A 12,907-nucleotide genomic window follows, 5' to 3' on the forward strand; every position below is an offset into this window, starting at 1 on the left:
CATTATGCCACTGATCTAGGGTCAGTGCTGTCAATTCCCCACCAATGGAGGTGTGGCCTGAGGGGGCGGAGAGAGCTGACTCACCTATACACACCCAATCACATCCTGCCTTCAGTCACAAGACTACAGGATCCCTCTGTGAGATGCTTCCACTGATTGGTAGACAGAGAAATGGGTGGGCACTTTGCGCTGTCTGCACCTCACAGGCTGCTGTCCTGATTGGATGGCTCCGGGGCCAGCTTCCTGTGTCGGGGAGAGGTGGATGAGGCCAGTTTGGTCGGGGAGGGCGAGGCGGTGGCCGAGGAGTCACTACCGCCTCCCTCGGAGCCGGCGGACAGGGAAGGGAGCGAGGAGAGGTGGGGGACCGGCGGAGCCCTCTTTCTCCCCAGAAACAAGCCTCCTTCTAGCACTCCCTTCCTCCTGGCGCCTCCCTCCGCTCTGGGCCCCTCGCCCCCCGAACCCGCCCCCTCTCCCTCCTCCGGCTGTGGGTGCACCTTTCGCCGGACGTCGCCTCCCGTGAGCGGGCTGTCGGGAGGCTGCCGCGGAGACTCCGGGACGGCTTCTGCCGTCGCGGCGGAAACGGCGGCAGCAGCCACGGCAGCGACGTTAGCGTTAGAACTAGCAACAACAGTGGAGCGGCTCGCCCAGAGCTCCATCGCAGAGGACCTCCGCTCGCTCTCCTCAGGCCCGAAGTCGCACAGCGAGCGGCGGGCATCGGGGGCGGGGCCGGGGCACTGGGTGGCCGTCTGACCGGGGCTCTCCAGTGCACCTCGACTCAGGCTGAAGTTCTGGAAGTCTCTGATGAAAGACAAATGGATGGGTATCAGTTATATATATATATGTATAACAGAAATAAGTACAGAACAAACACAAAAGTGACAACCCCCCACATAAAAAATAAAAATAAAGTCAAATAAAAAAATAAGATGGTGGTGATGACACACAAGGTTACACACAGGTTATCGGATATAAGTTACATGGCAATGACAGAAGACACGACCTCAATCATTACACTTTCCCAGCAGGCTGACAATGGGTTGCCAAATTTTCTGCCACTACCTGGAGCTAGGGGGGGGGCTGTTCTTCCCCCTGACCTCTGCAGAGATATGAGCAGAGGGTTATGAGACAGAAAACCACAGAGAGCTGAAATTTTACTGACATTGGAAGTTGGTCGGTGGTCTTTTCTGCCGCCAGGCGTAGAGGATAAGTTCATGCAAAACAGCTCTAGACTCAGTACATAGATGTCTGCTCTGGATCTCTTTGCAGTCTGTCGACAGTGTCCATTTATGTGGATCCGCCTGTAGGAGGCGCTGTGTCGCTCTGTGTATCTGCCTGTAGGTGGCACTGTCAGCTGGTGATGTTAAAGACATGCTGTAATTATTAGATGGTAAATCATCTCTTAGTCCTCTGTGACAGTATTTTCCTGTGTGTACCCTCTAACACATACCCGCCACACAGGGGGGCCGTATGTTGCCCATGTGTGCTTTATAGTAACGTTCAGTCAGAACTCATTTATAATTAAGCCCATAGTTAATGAACTAATCATGTACAAAACACACACACAGTCACATATTTTATATACTGTATATGTTGTAAGCCTAATTTTTGCCATCACAGCTGCTTTTTACATGTATGGGATAATACAGGCTAATATACAAGGTGTCCCAAGCTCTGAGTCATTATAAACTCAATTAGCTACAGAAGCTAATCTTCACATTCAGTCCTTGTATATTTCTCTCATGTGTTCATCATTCCTTTCCTCCTCTGTGTGTGTGTGTGTGATTGAGAAATGAATTGCAGGTGGTGTTCATCCTAATTGGCCTGGTCAGGTGTCAGATTGCTGCTGGCTGATTGGCTGGTGGAGAGCATTTAAGCCAGCTGATGCCATCCTGTCGCCCCTTGCTCTCCTCATTCCCAACGATGATGGCTGCTGTGCTGACTGCTGTGTTCTGTCAGGTAGGAACTGTGTGTAGACCTACTTTAGTAGTTCTGCAGAACTTTATTAAGATGTGTCTTTATCTTGGTAGACCTGTGCAGTCTAAACTGTAAATAGTTACCTTCCAGATCTACACTTTTGTACACTGTAAATAACACTTAGCCAAGTAGCAGAAAGTAGGGGGAGAAGCCCTTTAGTTTTTTGTAACATTTTCTCATGTTTATTTTGTAGGAGCTTATAGGTAAGAGCTGTGTCTTATTTAATCCATCATTTTCTTTTCTTAGGTAAATTTAAGGTTGGGGATTAGTTTGATTGGTTAGTTGTGTTGGGGCCATGCTGTGCTCTGAAACTAAACCTGCTACTTGTGAACTTGTGATGGTGGTTTGGCTGATCATCCTTGGGAGTGGGAAGAGTGGGGGCACTCTTGTGTTGCGGTCCCGTTCACCGAGGCCGGTTCCTAACATAATTGGGTGCTAGTCTGCTTTTCTCATTTGTCAGCACGTCGTCTGTGAGTGTGTGTATATATATATTTTATGTTTGTCTGGTGGGCAGTCTTTGTGCAGGTGGTAAATGGTGTTAGTCAAGGTGGCTTTGCATGGAACTGAGGAAGCTCATGGTGGTAAAGCTGGTGGAGATGTTTGTTGGAGGAGGAGCCGGTCAGAGGGGACCAGTAAGACTGAGGAGGGGCGTGACAAGGCAGGGCCGTCAGTAGCACCGTTTCTCCTCTTTCTGTGTAGACTGCTACCCTACAAGAGTCTCCGTACATAGACTTGCCTGTCTCTGACTCCCAAGCCATCTAAATCAGCGATAGACGTATTTACAAGTGTCACAGAAACATTTCAAAGCCACATATTGAGAAGAGTTCATAGCTTCTCGACGTCGGGGTTAGAAAGCTCGACGCTGCTCATAAATGCCTCTTTTCATCTGAAGTCTGTGCTGGTGATATTTTTTACCGAGCCTTTGGCCAGAGTGGCGCTGTGATGGCTGAGAGCTCTAACCTGGAAAAAATATCACCAGCACAGACTTCAGATGAAAAGAGGCATTTATGAGCAGCGTCGAGCTTTCTAACTCCGACGTCGAGAAGCGATGAACCCTTCATCTCAATATGTGGCTTTGAAATGTTTCTGTGACACTTGTAAATACGTCTGTATCACTGATTTAGACGGCTTGGGAGTCAGTCACAGGCAAGTCTATGTACGGAGACGGGACTCTTGTAGGGTAGCATAGTCTACACAGAAAGAGGAGAAACGGTGCTACTGACAGCCCTGCCTTGTCACGCCCCTCCTCAGTCTTACTGGTCCCCTCTGACCGGCTCCTCCTCCAACAAACATCTCCACCAGCTTTACCACCATGAGCTTCCTCAGCTCCATGCACACCATTTACCACCTGCCCAAAGACTGCCCACCAGACAAACATATAAAATATATATATATATATACTCAGACGACGTGCTGACGAAGGAGAAAAGCGGGCGACCCCCTAATTATGTTAGGAACCGGCCTCGGGGAAGGGGACGGGAACACAAAAGTGCCCCCACTCTTCCCACTCCCAAAGATGATCAGCCAAACCACCATCACAAGTTCACAAGTAGCAGGTTTAGTTTCAGAGCACAGCATGGCCCCAACATCAAATCAAACTAATCGCCAACCTTAAACTTACCTAAGAAAAGGATGGATAAAAAAGACACAGCTCTCACCTATAAGCTCCTACAAAATAAACATGAGAATGTTACAAAACTAATGGGCTTCTCCCTCCTACTACTTGGGTAAGAGTTATTTAGTGTAAAAAAGTATAGATTTGGAAGGTAGCTATTTACAGTTTGGACTGCACAAGTCTACCTAGACAAGGACAGATCTTCAAGTTCTAAAGAACTACCAAAAGTAGGCCTACACACAGTGCCTACCTAACAGAACAAAGCGTCAGCAATCATCGGTGGCAATGACATCCCAAACCCATTTAACAGTGCAGACACAGGAAGTTTGTGAAATGAAAGTATGGGGCTATCATTGAAAACTTTATTGCTATAACGTTTTGAGTAATTGAACTATGAGTCCACTCATTGTACTCCCAACTATGATGGCGCTCTGTTGACTCTTTCTTGTGTTCTGTCTGGTAGGAACTGTGTAGGCCTACTTAATTCTTCAGAACATTAAGATGTGTTATCTTGGTGGACCTGTGCAGTCTGAACTTTAAATAGCTACTTCCAGCTCTACACTTTTGTACCCTAACATCTTACCCAACTAAAGTAGGAGGGAGAAGCCCTTTACTTTTTTTAAACATTTTCTCATGTTAATTTTGTAGGAGCTTATAGGTGAGCGCTGTCTTTTATTTAATCCATCCTTTTCTTAGGTAAGGTTAAGGTTGGGGATTATTAGTTTGTTGTTGGGGCCATGCTGTGCTCTGAAACTAAACCTGCGACTTGTGAACTTGTGATGGTGGTTTGGCTGATCATCCTTGGGAGTGGGAAGAGTGGGGGCACTTTTGTGTTGCGGTCCCGTTCCGAGGCCCGTTCCTAACATAATTGGGGGCTCGTCCGCTTTTCTCGTTCGTCAGCACGTCGTCTGAGTGTATATATATATATTTTATATGTTTGTCTGGTGGGCAGTCTTTGTGCAGGTGGTAAATGGTGTGCATGGAGCTGAGGAAGCTCATGGTGGTAAAGCTGGTGGAGATGTTTGTTGGAGGAGGAGCCGGTCAGAGGGGACCAGTAAGACTGAGGAGGGACGTGACAAGGCAGGGCCGTCAGTAGCACCGATTCTCCTCTTTCTGTGTAGACTGCTACCCTACAAGAGTCCCGTCTCCGTACATAGACTTGCCTGTGACTCTGACTCCCAAGCCGTCTAAATCAATGATACAGACGTATTTACAAGTGTCACAGAAACATTTCAAAGCCACATATTGAGAAGAAGGGTTCATCGCTTCTCGACGTCGGGGTTAGAAAGCTCGACGCTGCTCATAAATGCCTCTTTTCATCTGAAGTCTGTGCTGGTGATATTTTTTCCAGGTTAGAGCTCCCAGCCGTCAGAGCGCTCAACAGCGCCACTCTGGCCGAAAGCTCGGTAAAAAATATCACCAGCACAGACTTCAGATGAAAAGAGGCATTTATGAGCAGTGACGAGCTTTCTAACCCCGATGTCGAGAAGCTATGAACTCTTCTTCTCAATATGTGGCTTTGAAATGTTTCTGTGACACTTGTAAATACGTCTGTATCGCTGATTTAGACGGCTTGGGAGTCAGAGTGACAGGCAAGTCTATGTACGGAGACTCTTGTAGGGTAGCAGTCTACACAGAAAGAGTAGAAACGGTGCTACTGACGGCCCTGCCTTGTCACGCCCCTCCTCAGTCTTACTGGTCCCCTCTGACCGGCTCCTCCTCCAACAAACCTCTCCACCAGCTTTACCACCATGAGCTTCCTCAGCTCCATGCAAAGGCACCTTGACTAACACCATTTACCACCTGCACAAAGACTGCCCACCAGACAAACATAAAATATATATATACACACGCACACAGACGACGTGCTGACGAATGAGAAAAGCAGACGAGCACCCAATTATGTTAGGAACCGGCCTCGGGGAACCGGACCGCAACACAAAAATCCCCCACTCTTCCCACTCCCAAGGATGATCAGCCAAACCACCATCACAAGTTCACAAGTAGCAGGTTTAGTTTCAGAGCACAGCATGGCCCCAACACAACCAATCAAACTAATCCCCAACCTTAAATTTACTTAAGAAAAGAAAATGATGGATTAAATAAGACACAGCTCTTACCTATAAGCTCCTACAAAATAAACATGAGAAAATGTTAAAAAAAACTAAAGGGCTTCTCCCCCTACTTTCTGCTACTTGGGTAAATGTTATTTACAGTGTACAAAAGTGTAGATCTGGAAGGTAACTATTTACAGTTTAGACTGCACAGGTCTACCAAGATAAAGACACATCTTAATAAAGTTCTGCAGAACTACTAAAGTAGGTCTACACACAGTTCCTACCTGACAGAACACAGCAGTCAGCACAGCAGCCATCATCGTTGGGAATGAGGAGAGCAAGGGGCGACAGGATGGCATCAGCTGGCTTAAATGCTCTCCACCAGCCAATCAGCCAGCAGCAATCTGACACCTGACCAGGCCAATTAGGATGAACACCACCTGCATCTCATTTCTCAATCACACACACACAGAGGAGGAAAGGAATGATGAACACATGAGAGAAATATACAAGGACTGAATGTGAACAGTAGCTTCTGTAGCTAATTGAGTTTATAATGACTCAGAGCTTGGGACACCTTGTATATTAGCCTGTATTATCCCATACATGTAAAAAGCAGCTGTGATGGCAAAAATTAGGCTTACAACATATACAGTATATAAAATATGTGACTGTGTGTGTGTTTTGTACATGATTAGTTCATTAACTATGGGCTTAATTATAAATGAATTATGACTGAACGTTACTATAAAGCACACATGGGCAACATACGGCCCCCTGTGTGGCCCGCGATGGAATTGCAAAAAAAGTTTTCTTTTTTTTCTTTTTTTACAGTGCACCTGAACGCAACATGCAAGATACCCGCTGAATAAGTGTCCAAATGTTCATGTCATTCTGGCCAATATTCTTCTGTTATAGCATTTCAGTCTGGAATATGGAATATCTTTCAATAATCTTTATGACTAAAAGGCCAAAAGTAATCTCATGTGTAAGAAATGGCTGTTCTACATTGAGGTAGAAATTTAAATAATTAACTTGTTGGTTTTGGATTTATTTAGCTTCAAGAGTGCATGTTCGTGTGACCCTCAACACAGGCTTTGAGAATCCCGGCCACTTACTGATACTTATGCTTAAATTAACCCACTCATATTCTGGTTTATTTCAAGAAAAACATTTTGGATAGTGGAAATTCTAATTGGCTGGTAACTTTAAAATCTAGCAGCCATATTGGCAGGTGGTGAAAAAAGTTAATTTCAAGCCCTGCAGGGAGAGTGTGGTGACATAGGAGTGAGTGAGAAAAGGATCAAATATTGGTGGTTAAGACTGAATAATGACATCACAACTGTTAATTTAAAATTAGTTATTCCTCTAAACCTGGCTTCAAATGCCCCAATTTTTTCGCGCTGGCGCCGTTCAGCCCTCAGCAAAATCTGGTAGCGAGGACTTTTTTTGTGGCCCTCTCTATCATCAAAGTTGCCCATCCATTACGGCATGACAATATTTGTTCGGCCCCCGGCAACAATCTGGATTTCTCATGTGGCCCCCCATGAAAAATAGTTGCCCACCCCTGCTGTAATATGTCCCCTCCATTGGGAATCGAACCAACAGTCTACCTGTCGGGTAGGGACAGTGACACAGCCACTTATCCTGCTGAGCTATGAGTGCAGGAGTGAGGAGCGCAAGCTTCTGATTTCTACACACTGGTGTAGTCCAAACATCACTGTCCAAACATCTGTCTGGACAGGCAGACAGATGTTACTTTACCTGTAGCTGTGGAAGGACTCAGTCCGCCGTGCGCGGGCCAGCAGGGGGCTCTCTCTGTAGGGCCGCAGAGCTCCATAGGTAGCCTGGCTCTCAGGAATGGGCTCCTGGGCCTGTAACTGGAGACTGGCATGGAAGAAGAAAGTGAGAGAGAGGTGTGATTCCCACAAGCATCACTCAATCCATCCTCTTGTCTTGGGGACAGGTGACTATGTCTGCATGCCTTTCTTGCCGTCTGTGTGCCATCTACTTTCTAACCTGGAGCAGGACTCTCGGAGGCGTGTGTGGTGCAGCACAGAGGGGGCGGGGCTTATGTTTGGTGTTGCACAGCGGGAGGTGCTCAGGTCACACTGGTCCAACAGCTGCAGCAGCTCCTCCTCTGTAGGCCCGCCTACATCTATCAAACACAAACACACAGCTAGAAAGTGAAAAGAAACAATCAAATCTGTACTATGCATTGTATGTGTATATTATTATACTGTATATTATTTCCTCTTCTCTCTCTCTCTCTCCTCACCCTCTTTCTTCTTCTCCTCTCCTTTGTTAGCATTGTCCATGGCAGTGGTCAGGTCCCAAATCTGGATGCTGCCGTTGCCGTGGCCAGTGAACAGATAGCGCCGGGGTCGCGACCCCATCCGGCTGGAACCCTCACACTCGCGCACCATGAAAGAGGAGATGGTAGTCCCATCCACTGACTGCACCTCGCAGATCCTAACACACATAGACAGATGCATGTTAACAGACACTTGCATGTAAACGCATAAACCTCAGTCAACTAACAAAAGAGAGAGAGAAAGACACCTGGGCCCGTATTCACAAAACATCTTAAGGCTAAAAGTAGCTCCTAACTTGCTGATTTAGGAGAACCTCACTTTAGGACTCCTACATGTTTGGTCTAAGAGTATTTCACATTTCAAGCGTTTTAGCGCTAAACCCACCTCCTGTGACAAGTTAGAAGTCCTCAAGAGGACTCCTAAGTCACTAAGAGAAAATCCTAAAATGGCTGCTGCCCGGAATTGCATCATTTTAGAAACATTTACCCGACCCGACCCCTGCACATGAGCAGAGGGTTATGAGAGAGGAAACCAGAGAGAGCTGATCTTTTACTGACATTGGAAGTTGTCAATTTTTGTATGTCTTTGGTGCGACCACTAGGCGTAAAGTTGAGAAACCTTGGCAAAACAGATCTAGACTCAGTATGGGATCTGTCTAATATCTGTAGCAGTACGGATAGTACTGATTCCAGTAGGCGATATTTTTTTTCCCATGATGGCGAAGGCATGACCCGCCCCTCTCTGCCTCTGATTGGCTGACTGTACTCGGCTACTCCCACCTTCTTTCCAGGCGAGCCAGAAGTATCTCAAACGTGAGCAGCAGGTGCAAAACAATCATTAAATCAACAAGCATGAGCTACTTCATTATATGGAACGTTACAATTGCAAACCCTATATCTGAGTTATTTAGGCCTACTTAGCCTATTGCACAGACGTGTAATTTTTTCTTGTCATTCCAAATTTAATCACATTGTTGCTCTGATTAAGTAGAAGTACAGTTATTTGTGTAAAAGAAAGACTGGTAAAGCAGAAGTATTGATTCAACTTAATTACTCAAGTAAAAGGAAAAAAGTACAGGCTCTGAAATGTACTCAAGTATAAAAGTAAAAGGTTTTCTGTGCAAGGCGAATAGAAACTCACATCATATTAATATAAGTCAAATACTATTCAACTTAAAAGGTCCCTTCAAAACATATTTTAAGATGCATAAAGACTATACTTTAATCTTCTAGTCTTCTAATCACTATGACCCACTAGCTCAGAGAGTTGGATTGCTGTCTAGCAGTTTGTAGCTTGTGCGTTTGAGCCTCAGTGACTTTTGAGGTTGTGGGTTCGATCCTCAGTCAGTTTTGAATGTCGTCAGCCAGAGGAAAGAGTCATTTAAAGCCCTGAGAAAACCTCATTCAATCAGTCTGCCTTGGTGGCACAGAGGGTAGGCTTGGTGCACGGCAATATTGAGACCTCAGCCACTTTTGCGGTCGTGGGTTCGAGCCTCAGTCAGTTTTGAATGGTGACAGGCAGAGGGAAGAGACAAGAGCGCCCGGAGAAGAGCTGTGAGTGTGAAGGGCAGCTGGTGGTGTGAAGGAATAATACACACAGAGACACCGGGGCCAGAGGTTGTGGGTTCGATCCCGTTCAGCTGGCACTACCTGGAGCCAAGGGGGCGGCTGTTCTCCCCCCCTGACCTCTGCAGAGACATCAGCTGAGGGTTATGAGACAGAAAACCACAGAGAGCTGAGATTTTACTGACATCGGAAGTATGTTCGCTGGTCAGCCGCTAGGCGTAAAAATAACTTTTTGAAAAACTGCTCTAGACTCAGTATATGACATGTCTGGATCTCTTTGCAGTCTGTCCACAGTGTCCCACAGTGTCCATTTCTGTGGATCTGTAGGAGGCGCTATGTTGCTCTGTGTATCTGCCTGTAGGAGGTGCTACGCTGGTGATGTTAAAGACAGGGCAGTGCTGTAATATGTTTCCTCCATCGGGAATCAAACCAACAGGCTACCTGTCAGACAGAGACACAGCTGCTCAGCCGACTGAGCTATGAGCTGCTGGGAGTTAAACTACTGATTTCTACACACTGTATTCACACTGACAATAACACAGAGCATAAAGAGTGAGACAGGTGAGATTTGTACCAGTGACCAGTGTCGGGTCAGTGAGACCAACTCTCGTCAAGTCCCGCGAGACTTTCCTGCCGCTGGCCTGTGGACTGACTTGATGAGAGTTGGTCTCACTGACCCGACAGGAGGAAATGGGATGCCTGTAACTACCGCTGAAAAGAGCCGGGGAGAGAATTAGCAGTCTGATGGTTCTTTAGGGATCAGATTATGACGATATGGGTCAAAAACAGGAATAAAACTGTCTATTTACATGGATGAAAAGCACGCTGCCACGTGGCCCACATGGAGCTCCATTCTAGGACTGGCTTGCACACTATTGATCTCAAAACAACGCCTAACGGACAAAAACGCTGCGGAGAACACTGGGTGAGTCGTCAGAGAATAATTAATGTGAGGAGAGGGCTCCAGGTTAAAAAAAAACGAAATTCTCCTTTAACACATTCACTGCCAGCCGTTTTTTTTTTACTGTAGGTAGGTTCTGCCAGAGGGTTTTTTTGAGGATTCTGGCTCATCTTTCAAGACCCGAGGATTCTTTTCTGCTAAGATTTTGTGAACACACAGTATCTCAAAAGAACTAATAGAATGTGTGCTTTCTCTGTCTAAAATAGTTAGTTTGTAGAGTTAGTAGTTATGTAAGCATTAGCAGTTGAATACAGCATGGTTTCAGCGTCTGGAAAATTATTCTGAGATAAACGGCTTTTTGTGAAATTCGATAGAACAGTCACTTTAACCATTCATTTTTGGCATCAGTAAGACGTCAGACATCTAAACAATAGTTTTGAACAGTAATTTCCTCCATAACAGCAGGAAACACCCCTCTGCTTCAAACTCCTCCCTCCGTGTGTGTTCTTCTTGGCTGCAGCGGGCATGTCACAAGCTCGTTGCTGCTGCTGCTGTAACCTCGCGTCACCAGGCTCACTGCTTCTGCTGCTGCTGCCTGTCTGCTGGCGGCCGCTCGGCAAGTCTGGATATGGGCTCGCTCGTTTCTTGTGATTTCGGTTGAGAGCTTTGATGAAGCTTTTGCGATTCTGGTCTTATTTATGCTGCGTGTTTCAAAGTGTGTTCCACCCGTAATCTATTATGCAAATTTGCAATCCCGCACCGCCAGCAATCAGCGCGAAAACGAAAGCGTTTTCGCCAATCCATTTTCATGAGAATGGCTTCCTCAAACTGCTTTTTGCTTGCCTTCCTCTAGTCTGGGAGAGCACTGTTGCCACTTAGTGGGTCCGTGGAATGGGTTGTACACGTTCGCTGGCTTCAATATTTTTATAGGAGACGTGGGGAGCGTTGATCCACGTCCCACCGTCAAATTTTTTTTTTTTTTTTTAAAGCCGAGATATCTCGTCATTGGCAGTGAACCGTTGGATTCTGTAAGCCGAGATATCTCGTCAATGGCAGTGAACGTGTTAAGAGTCATCCCAATTCCTTCGTAAAAGTTGGTCTCAGCAGCTTTGTGAAGAGGTTTTAAGAGGAAACTCTTAGCTAGGAACTTTTAGTGTGATTTGGGAGTCCTAGTGCTAAGATAAAATGCTTTGTGAATACGGGCCCTGGTGGACATCATACCTCTTCCCAGTAGAGGAGAGCCTGACAAACAGTTTGTTGGTGATGGGTATGACCTTCTGGATGAAAACCTGCTGATCGTCTCTCTCTCCAAACGGACCTGAGAGCACAAACACACCCCGTCTTTACCATGACAGCTTAAATATGGCCCCAACAAGACCACATCAAAACACTAGTAGACAACACATAGCAACAACAAAAAACACTACTACAGTATAAGAAAACTAGGACACTAGTAAAACGTAGTGCAAGCGATACGTCCACTTTTGGAGCTCTTTAAGGCAAAGCACTGGGTTTTTGATCAAGAGTTGTGCAGCAAGGAGATTGGTAACAGTTTCATTTCTGTAATGTGTTTGGTCATACCACTTAAAGTCCCTGGAAACCAAAATCCACAAAAACGTTTTAACTATGTTATTTAGGGTCTTATGTGAGTAATTGTGTGGCTCAGAAAGTATGAGCCATTACTTTCAACCCAAAGCCTTAAAATCGCCACTTTTCTACAAGGTCTGGATTTCCATTTCCTCATTGAAGAGAGCGGTGCGCGCGGTGCTAAAATGCATGATCTTATCACGTCATAAGATTTAATCGAATCACACACACGCATGCACGCACGCGCGCACACACACACTGACACACACAGTAGCGCTGTACACTCGCAGCGCAGAGATCTCTTCCTCTCTGTAAACCCTCTCTGTCTGTGCTATTCGTCGAGCAACGCGCGAACACACACACTCCATCTCTCTTTCCTTCTCTCGCTCTCTCCTTCTCTCTCTCTCTCTCTCCGTTAACGGAGAGAGGTCTCCTCCGAGCAGGTCTCCTCCAGCAGGTCTCCTCTGCTGCAGACGGGACACGCCCACACAGTCCGCGGGAGAAAATACACTCTAAAATCTAATTGATTCTCATGACTGTTGCCATGACTGTCAAACCTAAATTTATATACTTTGCGACGTTCATCATCATTCAAATTTGGCTGGTGGCTTATTAGCATAGGTTCCTGTGATGTGATGAACTCGAAATGCTAAATAATAAAAAATTATTTCTGGTTTCCAGGGACTTTAACATCAGTGTTGGCGGTAACTCATATTACATGTACCGTACACTATATTACTTTTAGCAGTAACTCAATAATATAATAGGATTTCAGTAATATATCAGTTACTTTGTCAAGTAACACAAGTTACAAATTGAGTTACTTTTATTTTATTTTAATCACATCATACATATTCTTCATGTTTTGTGTTCATCTGAATTAGTCCTACTGT

The 12,907-nt window shown here is 45.8% G+C and overlaps 1 protein-coding gene across 1 annotated transcript in view; it reads right to left on the reverse strand.

Annotated features, from left to right (window-relative positions):
- Nucleotides 1-200: 200 nt before the first annotated feature.
- kctd3 (potassium channel tetramerization domain containing 3) overlaps nucleotides 201-12,907 on the reverse strand; it is a gene marked incomplete at its 3' end in the record, with an annotated part of 32,477 nt that continues 19,770 nt past the window's right edge. The window contains exons 15-19 of the mRNA XM_083650882.1: nucleotides 11,649-11,745; nucleotides 7,925-8,118; nucleotides 7,666-7,804; nucleotides 7,411-7,533; nucleotides 201-798 (exon numbers count right to left, since the gene is read on the reverse strand). Of these exons, the coding sequence (XP_083507008.1) occupies nucleotides 201-798; nucleotides 7,411-7,533; nucleotides 7,666-7,804; nucleotides 7,925-8,118; nucleotides 11,649-11,745 (1,151 nt within the window). The remainder of the gene's footprint in view (nucleotides 799-7,410; nucleotides 7,534-7,665; nucleotides 7,805-7,924; nucleotides 8,119-11,648; nucleotides 11,746-12,907) is intronic.

The sequence above is a fragment of the Poromitra crassiceps genome (assembly GCF_964638095.1).
Source record: "Poromitra crassiceps genome assembly, chromosome: 14".
Lineage (NCBI taxonomy): Eukaryota > Metazoa > Chordata > Actinopteri > Beryciformes > Melamphaidae > Poromitra > Poromitra crassiceps.